A 17,968-nucleotide genomic window follows, 5' to 3' on the forward strand; every position below is an offset into this window, starting at 1 on the left:
AACAGTTAAAGGTTCATAAGTCATATGCGTAACACCAGGAAAGAAGTGGGACTACAATGTCGCCTTGACCCTACAGTGCCCAACCTGGCAGTGAAGTTTTTGGAAATGTTTCATGGAAGCCAGTCCTCTGCTAAGTCTTTGGAGTAGGAACATCTTAACTGACCCATGAATTATCTGGTGGGCAGTACAGACGCCTTCTTAGACCTGCTCTGAGTTCAAAGCTGAAAGTCTCCCATCTCCATGCAGGGAGAAGCCAAGGAACTTCTTGCTCGCAAATTTAACTCTGCCACCCACTGCATGGCTGTGTACATGCTGTCGGCTCTGCTGCAGTGGAGAGGTTTCCCTGAAGCCCTCAGAGGGAGCTCCTTATAGAAGATCACTGCCACCTTGGTGGTATTTTCCTTCCTTGTCCCTCATTTGTCATTTCACACTGGCTGTCTGGCAGCTCCCTTGATCCCAGAGCTATCTAGCTGCAAAGGGTTCTGTGTCCCCTTCAATCAAATAGCTCCTCTCCTTGGTCTCACCTAGGTGGTATTCCCCCTCTCTGCTGCCAAAAAGTTCTTCCTGCCCTTCCTGTCGTTAACGGTTTCTTCTGCTCATTAACAGTCGTTAACGGTTGCTGCTCCAAACTTGGTGGCCAGTGTCTTGTCTTGTTTTGATGGAGAGCTCCAACTCTGTACCAATGTTGTTTGAGTTTTTCCATCCATGGGAAGAATAAATTTTATGTGCACCCAGGAATGTGTGGATATGCACCACCAGTGGAAACACATGCTGCCAGCTGTGGGTGCTGTACTAATCAGCTGTTCAGCACCTGAGTCTCTCCTGGGTGGGTGCCCAAGTGTTCAGCTTACAGGGAACAGTACTCTGTATCAGAGGGGCAGCAGAGTTAGTCTGTATCTTCAAAAACAACATGAAGTCCTGTGGCACCATATCGACGAATAGATATTTTGGAGCATAAGGTTTCGGGGGCAAAGACCCACTTAATCAGATGCATGAGTGGGAGTTTCCAGAGGAGGGTTTAAATGTATGGGTTGTATTACTCTGTATGATTTGTTTATAATGGTAGAAAGGTGACAAAAGAAAATTTTAAATTCGGAGTCCAGGAGTCGTATAGAAATAACTGCCTTTGGATATATTAACAGCCCATTACCCTCCTCTTCCTTGCCTCTCACCGCTAGTCACTGCGATCTTTATCCACTTCGGCAGCTGCCTCCTGGGATGAAAGGAAAACCACTGTAAATTGTGGAACAGCCCCAAGTTATTTAATAGATCAGGAAAATGACCAGTGACAGATTATGACAGATAATTAACACATTATGCTTAATGAAAGAAGCACATCTCCCACTGCCTAACATTCATGCAAAGGGCAATAGAGAGCTTGGAGCAGTGGAGTCGTCCTTGCCTAGATATGTGTGTTTTCCAGATGACAGCTCTTTAAAACAAGTCTTCTAGCTTTGACGGTCACCAAGAGCTGTAGGGTATTTCTCTTTGCTTCCATACTTGAGAGAGTTTGCTCCATGTTTTAATGCCCCTTGACAAAGATCGGTGTCGTCAGCTCTCTTTCAGCATCATTAAAAGAGGGGACAAAAATCTCACAAGTATGGAAGCAAGAAGAGATGCCCTAGGACATAACCATTTGATCTAGATTTTTGTATAATAAGCAAGTTTCATCAGACTGGAAAGAGCCTTTTGTGTCATCAAGTCCAGTCTCTGGCTAGACAGGCAGCCCCATCATATAACTGCATTCACAAATGCCTCAGGCTCCATCTTGACACTGTGTAGGTTGATTGTCCCCACTCCTTCTCCTGACACTTACACTACTTGTGGTGGTTAGAAACCTTCTGATCTATTCCTAGCCAATTTATACCCCTTTGTTCTAATTTTAAACACTGGAATATCAATTTGGGTGCCTGTAGCTGGATACTTAAATTGCTATGTAGGTGCCAATATAGGTATTCAGGGGGTCTGCGTGTCAGTTTATATGGTATTTTGCTCTGTGTATTCAAGTGACTCCCTCCACCACTCTCCTTATAATGGAGCGACTGAGTTCGATTTTGAGGTGGGAACCTGGACTTTGAACTAGTGTTCGCTCTCATTTTTTCCCTCGATGTGCAGAATAAATTTTGTTAGGTGCACGGAGGCATGTGCCAATATGCACCACAGGTAGAAACATACGCTGGTGGCTGTGGGTGCTCTGCTAATCAGCTGGGAGGCACCTGAATGTTTCCAAGGAGGCTGCTCCAGCGCTCAGCTTACAGGGAATGCTGCTTTATGAGTGGCTGGTGGCTCAGGGATGTATGCTTACTGGTTTTGGCTCAAGGTCGTTCTTGTCCTGCTTCTGTCTGATTGTGGGAGACAAGATGAACTGTCCTGGCAATCAGGATGCTTCTGTTGGTTCCACGGCTGGCGTTGCTAACAGTGCAACTTTCTGTCTTTGCAGAGTTATGTCATGCCCAGACCACCACAGGGCTCCATGAGGATTTATAGAAGATGCCCCGGGTCTTGGCGCCTCTGGTGCTTCTTCTGGTGTGGCTAATGAAGATTGCTGCCAGCCCCCACTCCCTGAGGATCGGTGAGTAAGAAACCTGCACTCGTTGGGTTTAACCGCCCAGCAAAGGCTGGGAAGCATTTGTTGCTCCTGATGAAAATACAAGGCCTGAGTCGGCTGTCGCTCACAGTTGCCTTACTTCATGCATGGGCACTTGGGAAAGAAAAGCAAGTCTATGATTTAGCCATGCAAACTTTCCATGTCAAGCCAGCAGTCTAGAGTGCGAGGCCTTTGTAGCTGCCTTTATTTAGCTCCCTTCTAGGGAAGGTACCGTCGCTACAGGAGCATAAATCAAATGCAGCTTGTGGTGAGTATTCATGTTTGCATTGTTTTCATCAAGTTAATGTGACCCTCTGGGAATCTTTTACATATAAATTTGTGGCACGGGCCCCTTGGGGAGGAAGAGCTATGGAATGTAACTTGATTTCCCCTTGGCTTTCTTGCTGAATGCGCCTGCAAGCACTATACAAACAACAAAAAGTCTTTCCCCAGCAATATTTTTCTTTGTCCTCGCACTGGAGAGAGAGAGAAATGTTGAATCTATTCAACCCAAGTTGAATACAGTTTAGTGGCATTATAGAACTGTTGATATTGCCAAGACACTGAATTCAGGAGGGACCCACGTTTATTAAAAGGCGTTTGAGAAACCAGGACCGTCAGCATTTATTTGCAGACCGTGTGGGTTAGAGAAAAGAAATGCAGTCAGAAAGAGGGGTGATGGAACTCACCTTGTACTGACACCTCACTCCACTGTTCAAAGGATGGAAACAGTTTTCCTTCTTACTGTCTCTGGAGTCTCAAGCTGTTTTTATTAACTCTTTGTAGGAGAGAAGAGGCTAATTGGTTTCCTTCACATATGTAGGTGACACCTGGAATAAATCTGCTTCTCGCTGTTGCTAGTAGATCACGGTGCAGCTGAGAAACAGGACATGGGCTGATTTTCCACTCCACAGGAAATGGTGGGGTAGCCCCCTCAGGCCCTGAGCTTTTGGTAGCTGACTCAGCGGTACCATGGACAAGAACAGGGAGGATTACCTGGGAACGGGCTGGGGGATTGGCTGAGGGTTTCATGTGGCAGCAGCAGGGGGGTCACCTCCTCCCCGGGTGGCAGGAGCTGCAGTCTGCTCTGCTCTGCTGTGCCATCCTCCCAGCAGTCTGCAGAGGTGGGAATTGCGGTGGAGCAGAGTAAACTGCCACTTCCACCTCCAGCTGCTGCTACTGCCGCTGCGCACAATCTCCAGCCCGGGTAGTCCACTGGCCCCATTGCTGGGGTGCGCAGTAAGGGGGTGGGATGGCAGAGGAGCAAGGTCGGAGCATTGCCTGGGGCGGTGGTAGGTGCATCCCCCAGGCCTTGCCTTTGGGGTAGTCTGACTTTCCCTGGTTGCGGTAGAAGCAAGGAATGTTTCCATTCTGAGGTAGCTGCACGTTTGTTTCCTTCATGGCTTCCTTGCAGGCATGCCAGACCTCTCTGAGTGTGGGAAATTAAGTTCCTCTCTCCCCAGGGTGGGGAGGACTGAGGTAGGAGTTCTTCCTGTCCTCCTGAACCCTTTAGGAAGTGTGCATGTAATTCAGCCCTGGCCCTTCTGTCCTCTCCCAGGGCTACAACAGGAATAACCAGCAGTGCCCAGCCAACCTTAAGACAGCAAGAGACTGACTTAGAACAGAAGCATTACAGGGGAAAAAAAATGAAAACCCTCCTTGTAGTTAGAGCTGTCATCTGCCATGCCAGGTGTCACTCATCTTCTTTATGGCATCCTTGGGAGGTGTCAAAATCCTTCCAACTAGAGCTGGCTGAAAAATGGAAGTCCTTCCCCTTGAAATAGTTCATGGTATTTTTAAAAAACGTGTCCCAAACACGGTTGAAAATCGAAGCTGCGAAGCTTTTTGCCAGAAGAGCTTTCAAGAAAAATACTCCATTTTAGGGAGACAGAAGAGAATTTTTCAATTTTCTGCCTGCAAGCCCGGACTGGAACTTGGAATATGAAATGAACAAGAGCTGTCGGAAGAGAAAGCAGCACTCAACCTGGCAGCCCTGGTGGGAAGCTTTAGTCAGTTTCTCTTTCTGCCATTAGAAAATTTCAGCTTTGCCAAAAGGACTTTTCTCATCTGCTATTCCAATGAAAATTTTCAAGCCCACACAGGGTCTGACCCTCCTTGTCACAGCAGTTGTACCCGTTCTGGGATCACTTCACTTCTTTATTTGCTCAGGCTTCTTCAAAGCTGTGCGGTTTCCTTCAAGGGTCAGTACTTCTGCAGACTTGATTACCTTGTCGGGATTTGCATTTGTTATTCCCCAGTGAATTTAGTTCCTGTCGTTCATTCATGCTTCCGGTGATTTCCTCCCTCTCCCTTACTTGTCATCTTTCAAGAAATCCCTTCAGACTCAGTCGGTGACATTACCATGGGGGAAGGGAACTGAGTCACGTTCTTTCATTAAAACAAGCCAGAGGGTTCTTGGCCAGAGTGGGTCCTGGGTATTTTATATTGCCAGTATATGTGGCTCACAGGTAACAACTTCACTGTGTCAACTCAGCCAATAGGACCTTGTCTTGTCTGTAGGCAAATCCTCTGCCTGGTCCACATAACTAGGGCAGGAACTGAGGATATTTTTGTGTGGACAACAGGTGTGAAATGTTCTCTCTGGACCTCAAAGGGAGGTGGGCCCATGATTTCTGAACCTGCAGGTCTGCAAGAATCTGCAACATCTGCATTTGCTGTATCTCACTCTCCTTTCCCTGAGCCTTTCTCCTGTGCGCACGTTATTACTCTGTACCATTTGAAATATTCACCCTCCAGGCCTCTGCACCTGGTCCCATCACAGCAGTGGCTTGGGGGATCTTGCTAAATGTGTCACCCTCCACCCCTCTTTTCTCCTCCTTTTCTGGCTCGGCGTCCCACGTGCATGGATGGGGAATCTTGCAAGGCAACAAGGGTAGCAGCTGAAGATGAAACTCCCAGAGGTTCCATTATCCAGATAGATGCAACTGAGAGTGAAAGCAGATGATCAGAACACTCACCTCCCTTGTTCTCCTGAGGTTTTACACACAACAAGCTTACACTGACCTAACCAGTAGTGAGAACCAGGCCTGAGTGTCAGGTGTGTACAAGCAGAAGGGTCAGGTGGTTCGGAAGCTTTGGATATGCATCACAGTCTTTCAGATGCGTATCCGACCCCACTGTGACCTAAAGTTGTGTGTTTGGTCACTACCCCAGCCAAGCAGCAGTGTGGTTCAGCCGACAGGTCTGTGGAAGTGGGAGTCAGGACTCCTGGCTTGTATTGCTGGCTCTAGCTGCCATTAAGTCACCTTAGACAAGACATCTCAGGTCCTTCTACCTAGTCAGCCGCTTGTGAAATGAGCGGGGGAAATCTTTGCCCTCAGAGTTATGAATCTCAGCTTGGTGAGCCGTCAGGAAGTGCTCCAGTTAAGTCATCAGTGCCTGACAAAGTGTGTAGTGAGGCCGGTGCTGACGTCTGGGTGTCGACAAGAGCAGCCCAGGGGGTTGTCCAACTGAGCTAGTCAGAGTGCAGCAGGTGTTAAGCATGACAAGCCAATGAAATGCCAAATACAACTGCCTTTCTCCAAGCAGCAAAGCACGGCGACTGGCCTAAGCAGCTGTGCAAAGCAACTGGAATGTCTAATATTGTAGGAGGCCTGGAGTAAAATTTTCAAAACTTCCTAAAGGCTTTGGGATCCTAACTCCTGTATTCAGGAGCGACTTGGGCCCTTAGGAAATCCCTGGAACCGCGAAATCACTTAGATGCTTTTGAAAATTTCAACCCCTTCTGCTCTGGGAGCGGCGGGGAAAAGCCTCAAGAAATGCATTTTGCTGCACTGCTGTTGCCCCAGATGGGAGGTGGAGGGGCAGCAGCATGCAGTGAGTGATCCCACGTGGGGACCACCTGGATCACGGGGGTTCAGGTGTAGTTGTGAAGACAGGTTAAGTGCATTTTTGCTCTTAGTGTGGCGATAACGTTAGGATGGCCAAACAAGGTTCGAACAATGGCCCGTCTAGCCCATGAGAGTGGCTGGTAGCAGACACCTCAGAGGGAGGAAAGACAGAAGGGAAATTAGCAAGTAATCCATTCCCTGTCATCCAGGCCCGGCATTTGGAAGTCGGAGACGCAGAGTAGGATGACCACGAATGGGACACCACCCAGGGCTGGCTCAAGATCCCACTCTGCCCCCATGTGTGGAGCTAGCCCAACCCCCCCCAGCCTGCTGCTCCACCATCCACATGCACAGGGCCAGACCAAGGTCCCCCTGCAACCCGCCTGCACAGGGCTGGCCCAGCCCAAACCGTGCTCCTGAGCCCTCCCTCCTGTGCAGGCCTGACATGGCCACTTGCCACCTCTGCTTCCACATGTTCCTCCAGACCTCGCTAGGGGTCACACACGGTGTTCCCTGATTAGCAGAGCACCCACAATGGACAGCACGCGTTGCCATTGGTGCTGCACACCCCCACATGCCGAGGTGCACATAACAAAATTGATTCCACCCATGGATGGAAAAGAATAGAGGGAACACTGGTTGCACCCCATAAACTGAGCACTTGTCCTGGCTGCTCTTGCTTGCTGGCCATCAGCTGGCAACAGGAAATGGGACAAATGCCAGATTTGCCAGAAAAGTCATGATGGCCAGGACAGGGCTTATAAAAGGGACTGTCCTGGCCAAAGTGGGATGTATGGTCACCTGAGCATGGGGACACCCAGATCATGGGACTGCATCTCAGGCCAGCTTGGCTAATAACCATGAAAAGGAAAATCATGATTAAAGCTGTGTTAGCTGCTTATGGTTAATCCTATTTTCCTTAGCAGGTAATTGCCACACCACTCGCTTTGCTCCAAACATCCCTCAGCATTGTCTTAGACAAGGTGCACGTGCATTCTTTTATGTGATGCAGTTTTCCTGCATAACTGTGGCCTGAATGGTTGATATCAATGCAGCCACACTAACTGCTGGCCATGGATTGCTATTCCCAAATGTACACAAGGCCTTATTTTGCCTTGGGCTCTAAAGGGGCCTGTGAAGCTGGGTTAACACTAGGCGATTGGGCAGCCAGAAAGGGGAAATTCAGGTGCAACCCAGCTGAAGAGGAGAGTGCCCACAGGTGGCAGCATGGATTTCTAATGGTGGTGCACATCTGTACATGCCTTGGTGCACCTAGCAAAATTTATTCCAAACATGGCTGGAAAAAATTAGAGGGCTCATTGGTTAACACTCCAGCCAAAGAGCAAATGAGTTGTATGCGCCAAGAAGAGGATGAGTGTCTGGAAAACTTTTCCACTTATAAATAAGGATATTTTCTAAGAATTCCAAAGCTCCCGGTGGGGCATTAGCTGTGCTGCTCTCCTCTGGCGAGTTGTGATTAGTGCTCTGCTTACCCACTTATCACACCTCCTTTGGGAACAACAGGTATAAGTATCACCTCTGCAGAAGGAAGAGGAACTAATTACACCTAGCCAGAGGGGAGCCGAGCCAAGAGGAAAAGAGCTGAACTGGAAAAGAAGTAGGTCAGTAAAACACATACATGATTAGCTGGCTCGTATATACGGGAGTGGAACAGCAATCTCGTTAAGGGATTCAGAATAATGCTTTTTTTTTTAATTCAAATCAGCCACAGCTAGGGCAATACTTTGAAAGCTCTGGACACCCCGTGGCACGTAATTTCATGCCCAAGTGGACACGAGTGTGCAAAGCCATTATCGTAAATAACATGTCACTTTACATCTGTAGATCTCCATCTGGTTTAGGTTCAGATTGCAGTAGCACCTCAAGGCCCCGATTAGGGATCAGACCTCACCGGGGTACGTACACATACATCATCAAAAGGGCAGTACTTGCCTGGAGGATCTTGCAGACAATGTGCTATAATGAAGAATAGCTGTAGCGTCTTGTAGGCATCACAGCAGAGATGAATCTTCAGTGTCTGGAGGAGGATGTTGTTCTTAGAGGAGCTCCTCCTTTGCATATGAAGCAGCGTGGAAAGTATCTTTGGGATTGTCTACACTAAGCCGAAGATCAATGCTGCTGCAGTCAACCTTCCGGGTTTGATTTAGCATGCCAAGTAGGAATGCGCTAAATAGAACCCAGAGGGCACCCACATCAAGCGTGGTACATCTCACTGTCACAAGCAGTTAGGGAATTCAACAGAATTTCTTCCATCAACCTCCCCCCGTGGGGTCATGCCGGAAATTCAACATCAGATACGACGTCTCCAGCTACACAGTTCTCGGGGGTGGAGTTAGGTATCTTAGATCGAGGTTCTTTTGTGGTGTGGACCTGCCCTGCCTCTCCATTTCTCCCAGGCACAAGTGAGCCATTGGGTAGGGGAAGAGGAAGAGGGGTTTGACCAGCATCACACTGCAAATCAGAGGCAGGGCTGGAACCAGAACCCAGGAGCTGTGGCTCTCAGCACATGTCTATGCTAGAGCCGCACAGTTCAGGTACTGCGGCATGGACGCTTCCTGCACTGCCAGGGTTTTTTGTGTCAGTGCAGGTAATATGCCTCTCAGTGAGATGGTAGCTAGTCGAAGGAAGAAATTTTTTAGTCACTGTTGTTCTCGCATTTCATTCTTGCTTGTCAGATTACATTCTTCAAAGAATCTTTAGATTGGGGAAGAGGGAAAGTGGAGGACAGAACAGAGCATAAATAACATTCTTACTGATGCACGTCTTACTAAATTTGTCTGGTTGGGATGTTATAAATGTTTCTTCTTGTTTTTCCTGTAAAAGAAACCTCAGTCAAGTCCATTAAGGTGAAATAGATTCATTGTTATTCTTTATTTGCTACTGGTATGCAACGGAAGGTGCAGCAAAGTACAATATTCATTTGTTAGCTATTCAGCCTCTTAATTTTGTTTTTACAGTTCCTCTATTAGAGTGATATTTTATTTATGCTCCCCGGGCTATGTGCATAAATCCCCAAACCACCCACACATATGTCAGTTCCTTTCAATAATTCATCTTCTGGAAATGCCCTTTGATTTCTTTTGACTTTCCCAACAAATCCACTTTGCAGCGACTGGCTGCTTTGGAAGACCTGCTGTGGCGATGTTGGTCCCAGAATATTGGAGAGAGAAGGTGGCGGCAGCAATATATAACTTCAGTGGTGAGAGAGAGAAGCTTTGAAGTTTGTCTTTGGCCTGAAGAAGTGCTCAGTGTAAGCTCAAGAGTCCACAAAAAGATGTTACTTCATCCAGATGGTCTGCCTGAGAAAAGAGCTGCAGATAAAAATGCCACTTCTCTTAGCCCTAGCCTTCAGGTCCTTGATGGGACTTTTAAAGACACCAATCTTGCTAGACAATCAGGACACAGTGGCCACTTCTTAGATACAGAGGAGTCCAAGCCCTGTGGCAATAGCCAACTGTGCTGGTCTCTCCAGGACATCTGCATGCTGAGAGAGGTCCTGCAGAGTTAGTGTCAGCTGAGGTGTACCACCTATTCTGACCCATTCCTCTCTAAAGGAGCAGGCAAAAAATGTTTGTTGTGATTTCAGGGCTGGTCTCTTTATTTGAGGTGGGAGGGCGAGTTTTCTCTCCATGTGCTAAATCCTAAAATGATAACTGGGCAAAACTTTTTGTGGCCGCAAATGGTCACTATTTGCCTGAAACAACGCACCCTGTTAGCAGCTGATCCTTCTCAGGAAAGATTAGGTGGATTCTGCTGACGCATGCTATGTTTAGATTATTTAGGTGCTATTTTGGGATATAAATGTATCTTGAAATAGCAACTTTGCAGCTTCTTCCTGCAATCGAAATAGTAGCGCTATTTTGAGCACAGTGTTCCGGTTCTGCTCTCCCTCATCGTGAGAGGGGTAGTGGAACCTTCGAAGTAAGCATTTATTTCAAACTTTGGCGCTGTTTGGATGGCATAAAGTTCTAAATAAGGTATCTCGAAATAATTTACACAGTGTGCATTGTGCAAATTGCATAAATTATTTCAAGGTTGGGCTGCAGTCTAAACACAACCTCCCTGAGTCGATGCAGAAATGTACACAGGGAGCTGACAGGATTGCCCGGCCCCTGAGAAAGTGGGGAGTGGCTCCATGCTCCCAGAAGAGGTGGGGCATTGGGAAACAAGAGGTGGGGCTGGAGCTAGTCTCTCCCCGCCAGCCCTTCAGTGCTGCCCCAAGCACATTGCTTGGGGATCCAGCAACAATTTAAAGCGTTCAGGATTTGGGCCACCATCACTGCTGCAGTAGCCCTGGGCCCTGTTGAATTGCCGGGCCCCACAGCACTTTGCTCCTCCTGTTGGTCTGCCTGACTACACTCAGCCATGGCCAGCAAATCGCCTTAGATTTTAAATAATGAGGGCCTGGCTGTTGACGCTCTTGCTCAGCATTAGGACTATTTGCAGAGTAAGGGAGTGTTTGATGAGGACAAGGATGGCAGTATGGGGCTTGAAATGAGTGAGGAGACGTTGTCTAACTGTATATGTAGAGCTGTCCCAGAATGCTGTGTCTAATGTTTGCGCTGGCAGAGGGCACTTATTTAGTCTGGTCTGTGCTTCAGTTCTTGCTAGCTTTGCTGCTACAATTGCAGTCAATGCTCCTTCCTATTGACCATTTGGCCCTGCTGCATCTACAGCCACCTCAGGCCCCAGGGCAAGGTGGGAGGTGGGCCTGGTTCTTTGCCTCAGAAGGGGCATGGCCAAGGGGAAAAGGGGCAGAGCCAAGGGCGCAGTGAGCCCTTCGCATCTCTTGGATTACGGGGCTGGGACTCCTTTCTCCTCAGAGTTGTGCAAAGTGGTAGAGCAGTTCTGCTGTGGCACTTCAGGCCCCTTTGAAATTCCCGGGGTTGGGAAACCTGCTCCCTTTGCCTGTCCCCCCAGCCCCTATTAGCAGGCCTGGCTAGATCTACCATATCCCCTTTGCAGGGGATGAAGTCTGAATAGGGCTGGGCACTTGGAAAGCTGGAAGAAGAGAGTTGGATTCATGACAAACAACCCTTTTGAGCTTTGTTTGTGCATATGTGCTGGGTTTGTTCCCTTCCCTGCTCCCACTGGACTGAATTGTCTTTACTGATGGCTCAGTGTCTGGCCATATCTGAGAGGCATGTTAAACTGGCACTGATGAATCAGTGTTGTTTGGAGATTGGTGGCCTCCACCTTGATTCTGATTCATATATGTGCATAAACTGTCTTGTCTGTGAAATCAGTGCCTGGCAGCAGGTGCCGATGTAGCCACATGGATAGCAAGTTAGCGCTAAGAGTGATTTGTAGTGACAAGTTTATGCTTCTGTCAAGCCTAGTAAAACTGTGGAACGCTTGAGTATTGCAGCAGAAAGCTACTCTGAGCTGCACTCCTTTGTGCTAGATTTGAAACTTGCCTTGGTCTTAGAGTAGGGGCTGATGAAGCAGGAGGAAGTAGCAAGTTTCATCTCAAGGATGGGAGCTCGAGAGCTGAGCTGATCACTTGCATGCCAGATCTCTTCAAGGTACAAGTTCACTACGGCACTGACTAACATGACGAGAGAGAGAGAGAGAAAGAGAGAGAGAGACAAAGACATACAACCATCGTAGACACTCACCCACACGCTTTCACAGCCTGATTAATTGTCTTCTCCTGTGTCTGAGCCAGGGGTCAGGAAACAAGGGCAGCGCAATGCTGATAAACTGCCCATGACTGCATCCCGTGCTGCTGCCGAGTAGGATTTTTGGTACCTCTAGCCTTCAGCCATTTTTAACATTTCTCTTTCCTTTAACAGCCTGAAAACCAGTCATTATAAAAAGCTACTCTTGTCATTTCTTTCATTAGTTAAAAAAAATCCTTTATGTGAATGAAAGTGAAAGACACCTGCCCCTTGGATACTTAAACACCTGCTCAGATTAGTCCCAGATTCCTGCTGGCATCATTGAAGCAAGAATATCTACGGAAAGTTCCCAAGCAGCACAAGATGGGCCTTTGCACTAATCCATGTGATAAATAGCCTCTGCCCCATTTTTCCCTTGCCCCTATCCAGGACTGGGCTGTGTATTGCGGATTTTGAGCACAGTCTGTAGGGCTTGTCTTGGCTGCAGAGGTAGCTTATCTACACTCAGATTAACAGCTCTGGAGTTAACCTAGCTCAAGTGTGAGCCAACATGCACAGCAACTTTCAAACGGTGTCCCCACTGCTGCTTCTGCTAGCTCAAGCATCAGGCTTTAACTGACTCCAATAGGCCAGCTAGGATTTCTGCTGTGTGGACAGGAACTTCTCAAATTCTACCTTACCCTGCAGTGAAAAGCTGTCCTTAGCAGAAACAGCTTTCTTGGTAGACCAGCTGCTGCTGAAGTGGGAGGGTGCAGCTTGCACATGAGAAAGGCGTGCAAAGTTTCAGCCATTGCTTTCTGTTACTAAAAGTGCTGAGGGATCTTCTATGTCCCTACGCAGTGAATCTGCATCCAGGGGTTTTCCTCTGGTTGCAAATTCATCATGCTCTTACCTCAGAACTGGCACACTCGTGACGAATTTAGTCATCTTTTATGCAGTTTGGAGTCTTTGATCTGGAGTTTCTGGGAGCAGATGGTAGGCCTTTTGTTTTTCTCCAGGCTCAGCTTTAGGAGAATGGACTCTGAGATGTGTTGTTTGTATTCCCATCACCCCTTTTGGGAAATACTACTCGCGTGTGTTGTCTCCAACAGTCTGTTGAAGTTTCTAATCCTTCCCAGTGATTGTATTAGTTAGTCTTTTAGAGTTGTTTCCGACAAACACACACCCCTACATGCTAATACAACAGTACCCACAAAGTATTAAACTGAATTCCATAAGGTTTGCCTGGGATATTGTTACATCTGCCACACAAGGACTCTAGTTTTTACTGTTGTGTAGTCATAATCTTTGCGACAGTCCCAGGGCAATGCTGTTAAACAGACACATGTCACACAGGTCTTTGCTGCAGGAAAATCACCTGTTTCTCAGGCTTGTATTTATTGGCTTTCTAATGACTCAAACCAAAATCAACAATGTTCAGAGTTCTGAAACTGCATTCTGCCTTACCGAGTAACAGAGAGGCAGCCGAGTTAGTCTGTATTCTAATAAAACACACCAGCAGTCATGTAACACTTTAAAGACTAACAAAATAATTCATTAGGTGATGAGCTTTCATAGGGCAGGCTCACTTCCTCACATCTGGAGATATTATATTTCCAGAGCAGAACTGACGGTTTTATCACATAGAGATCCAATAGATACACAAATAAATCCTCACCTATAAGACAAGCAATAGAGCAACAGACACTAAGGGACACCTGCACTCTCTCCTGCATTCCTTGGGTTCAGCAGGTTTGAACTGCCAAAGGGTGCCCACCAGGTCTGACCTCAGCTGCCTCCTCTGAGCCAAGTTGGGCTGGGAGTGGGGGCAGAAACACCCTGTGAATGGCAGGGCAGAGGGAGTGAGGGGAGAGAGTGAGACTGGGGAATGGGGACTGCAGAGCTGGCTGCAGGCTAGGGAAGGGCATTGTGATAGCTCTTACAGCCACTCCTCTGGCATTTCCTGGGTGGCTGGTGTTCGGTCCCTATTCGCAATGAATTACTGATAGACAGCATGTAGATAAATATACGCATTAGTTTCCTCTGTGTCTTATTGTCCCCACCTGCAAAATGAAGATGAGTATTCCCCCCGCCCCACTCACACACCTTTGTAAAGTGCTTTGCATATCCCAAAGAAATGCCCTGGAAGTACTAAATGTTGTGTATCTGCTTGTACAACAGAGACAGTAGGTTGCGAGTACAGCTGGGCAAATACTGCTGACTATTTTCCGTGTTTTAAAGATTCCTATACACGAGGCTCATGTCTCTTTGCTCACTTTCTCCATATTCCAGCCACTGAGTTTCCTGGCAGGAAGGTTAGAGGGGACCAGAGATATTCATGTGCAAAGAGATGAATAGTCACTGAGAGTGAAATTCTGATGGGTTATTGCAAGGTACACAGTGCAGAAGTAAGCCTGCTGCCTATCCAACTGGGTACTGAAAAATACCCTGTGACCAGCGTTCTCTGTAAGCAGTGCACATGGGTGGCAACTCAGGAGCAATTTAGTCCAGAAGACGAGCAGAGTATCTACAGTTGCTGGCATGTGTTTTCGTTGGTGGTGCACATATGCCAATGCCTTGGTGCACATAACAAAATTTATTCTACACACAGGTGTAAAACAATAGCTGGAGCTTTGCATGTGACTTCCATGGCCTGTCAAAACCGGGGGAGTTGAAACTACTTGCAGCAAACTTCTTGTCAAATAGCCACAGATAAAGAATTATTTGCAGAAGTTACCGGGCAAATAATGTCAGGTAACTCATAAACGTGAGGCAACTTGCAGAGAGGAGCTTGCAAAAGAGGCGGAAAGTCATTGAATGCCTGTTCATTAAACTCTAATGTATTTCAGGCCGGATGGAATATGCAGATCCGTGTCTTACAGGCTTGTGGCACAGAAAAGCCACTTATAACACTGAATGTTGCCCCAGAGAGAGACTCGTTAATTGTGGTATGATGCCCTGATGTTGCATCATTGTCCCCGTTCTTGGTGCAGTGCTGGTGCAATGCAGTTTCAGGAAGCCAGGCCATAGTTATTTGGTGGCTCTCCTAGGATTCCCATGTCATATATTTTCTTGCACTCCTGGTTGATGGGAAAACGGAATATTTCTCCTCTCCTTTCACTTTCTTGGCTGCCTCAAGGAATTCGTGCAGTTCTGATTTCTTTGCTTGGCAGTCCCTCCTCATGGGGACCTGGCAGAATGGGGGCAGCAGTTATCCAGTCAAAAGATTATACTGCAACTGTGCAGTTTGTTTGTTTGTTTGTTTTTTTCCTCACTGGGGTTCAAAGCAAATTCATTTGTGTTTTCAGCTACTAACAGAGGTTGAGATTTCCAAAGTTGTGTAAGGGATTTGGACTCATGACTAATGAGAACCACTTCCAGTGCTTCCTCTAATTTTTTTCCATCCATGGGCAGAAAAAATTGTATGCACACCAAGGCATGTGCAGATGTGCACCACAGTAGAAACACATGTTACTAGCTGGTAATCAGATGGGCGGCGCCTGAATCTCTCCTGGGTGGCTGCCCATGCCCTTAGCTTACAGGGAACACTGCCAGGCTTCCCAAATCCTCATATGACTTATGTACATGAGGCTTCAGCAATATGCAGGTGAGCAGACGTCTACTGGTGAGCAGGTCCTCTCCAAACCCATTGAGTGCAGTTGTCTGCCTGGGCAGGACATTTCTCCTTTGGAGTGAAATGAGTGTGGGACGGTCGCTCATCAGTTTAACCCACAGCAGGAATCATAGAGTCATAGAATTCTAGGGCTGGAAGGGACCTCACGAGGTCATCGAGTCCAGCCCCCTGCCTAAAGCTAAAGGCTTGCAAAGCAATCAGAATGATATTCCCATATTGGCCACTGAGTCATGCCAACACAGGTGCTCTGAGATCAACGCAGAGCTCAGTTCTCGAACTGAACCTTATGTGTATATGTGTGGGAAGGGGCAGAAAATCCACAGGGAAGCAAACCATAGGCCAACTGTAGTCACTCTTGGTTCAGCCCCCACCAGCCTGTGACTCTCAGCTGGCAAAGGCTGAGGGGCAGAATGGTTAATTCTCCCAAGGACAACGTTAATGAATTCCGCTTGCACTCTGGAAGCCATGGGGGCTTGGAGAGACAAAAAGAACTTTATCTGAAAATGATGGCTGAATGTCAAATCCGCTGTTGAAGCCAATTTGGAAGACTGAGTGTGCTAAAAGAATTAAGACTGTTAAATGGAAATCAGTCTGTTTGGAGGAGATGAAATAGGGCTTAAATGAGTGAAATTATCAGTGGATTACCCTTGTTAGTGCAGTGCTTTATTTAATAAACCGAGTTTTAATCAGCTGCAGGGATTCCTGATGGAAAGGCAAAGCCCTTTTTTAGGGGGATGTATGTGGGGTGCATGGCAGAGCTGGACTTGCAGTAATATGGGGAAACGGGTGCGGGGAGGGGGAAATTATCATCTGGGAAGGTTTCACATTTCTATGATGGATCCTGTTGGCTGCCTGAAGAGCGGCTTGCTCCCTGTTCCCAGCTTGCTCTCTTCCTCCGTTGGCGGAAGGGAAGTTCGCTGGTAGAGCTGCCACTGAGTTAATAGCCTTTATGGGGAAAATTCTCCCTCGTGCCAAGTGCCAATGCAGAGATTGTGCATAATTTAATTCCTCCGGTGGCTCGTAGAGTCAAAGGCCCCTGGGATCATTGGAAAGCAGAGATGCCAAGGAATGGAAACACCTCCATTTAGAAGGCAAAAACATTGGTCTGACATTGTATCATAATAAGATGGTTATTAAGTATTAACCGGTACTAACTAGCCTCTTCCATTAGAGCAGATCTGGTGCAGCAAGAACATCAAAGCAGATATTTTTGCCTAATTTAGCTGGCCACCAGGGTAAATACAGTTGTCTGTTGCCTTTTTGTCAGTGAGTCAGACCTGTGTGTTTTTATGGTGGGCCGAAAAACATAACTGCTCCTGATGTTTCAGGACCTCTGCCCCAAAAGGCAGGGCCTAAACCTGTGAGTTGCTAAGTATCCTCAGCTTAAGGAGCTCAGCAAACAGATGGAAATCAACACACAGACTCATAGAAGGTAGGGGCCCGATTCTGTGATGCGCCAAGTGCCCCAGAGTATCATTGCAGAATGGGGCCCTAGATCGGTATTATTTGTAATGCAGTCACACCTAGAGGTCCCTGCTGGTGCTTTCTGGATGCACAGACCTATCTTCAAGGAGTTTAAAGTCCAACCCCACAAGGCAGACCAAGGGTAGGAGGAGAAACAGGCACAGAGAGAGAAATGAGGCAACTCACCAATTGTGAACAAATTGGAAAAAAGTCCAGAAAAATGCAAGAAAAATGGCTAACATGACCTATGAGAGAGGATTGAAATGTCAGAGTGGTTAAGCACAGGAGTAAATTGCCTAGAGTGGTTGTGAAATCTCCTTCCTTGGAGACTTTTAAGATCTGTTTAGAAAGTCAGAGATGATCCAGGGTACTTAGTCTTATCATGAGGGCATGGGATTTGGCATGATGACCTCTCGAGCTTCCTTCCAGTCCTATGATTCTATGACTGTTGCTGTGTCTCAGGAGCAGAGCTGGAGATAAAACCCAGATATTTATAGTCTCCATCCAGCACACGATCAGCCATGCCACACTGCTTCTCTTACAGCACGTTCCCTGGCAGTTTGTCCAGTGGGTGAGAGGCGGAAACCCCTCAAACGTGGAGATGATCTGTGCAGGGTTGCCAGCCTTGAGTGGTGAGGGCATGTGGACTGCATGGACACTCAGGTGATTGTGAAGACAGGAGGACGATTAATAAATTGCTTTCCCAGCTTCTCTCTAGAGGGGAATTCATATGCAGGCAATGGGCAAACTTGTGTTTTGGAGCACAAGTGCCTCTTTATCTTCCCTGAGAATCAGCTCCTGTGGGCCTCTC

The 17,968-nt window shown here is 47.4% G+C and overlaps 1 protein-coding gene across 1 annotated transcript in view; it reads left to right on the top strand.

Annotated features, from left to right (window-relative positions):
* Window positions 1–17,968, top strand: part of GRIK4 (glutamate ionotropic receptor kainate type subunit 4) — a 307,225-nt gene that overhangs the window by 99,792 nt on the left and 189,465 nt on the right. Inside the window, exon 2 of the mRNA XM_074977213.1 lies at window positions 2,441–2,572. Coding sequence (XP_074833314.1) covers window positions 2,491–2,572 — 82 coding nt within the window. The 5' untranslated portion in view covers window positions 2,441–2,490. The remainder of the gene's footprint in view (window positions 1–2,440; window positions 2,573–17,968) is intronic.

This window comes from Carettochelys insculpta, chromosome 25 (assembly GCF_033958435.1).
Source record: "Carettochelys insculpta isolate YL-2023 chromosome 25, ASM3395843v1, whole genome shotgun sequence".
Classification (NCBI taxonomy): Eukaryota; Metazoa; Chordata; order Testudines; family Carettochelyidae; genus Carettochelys; species Carettochelys insculpta.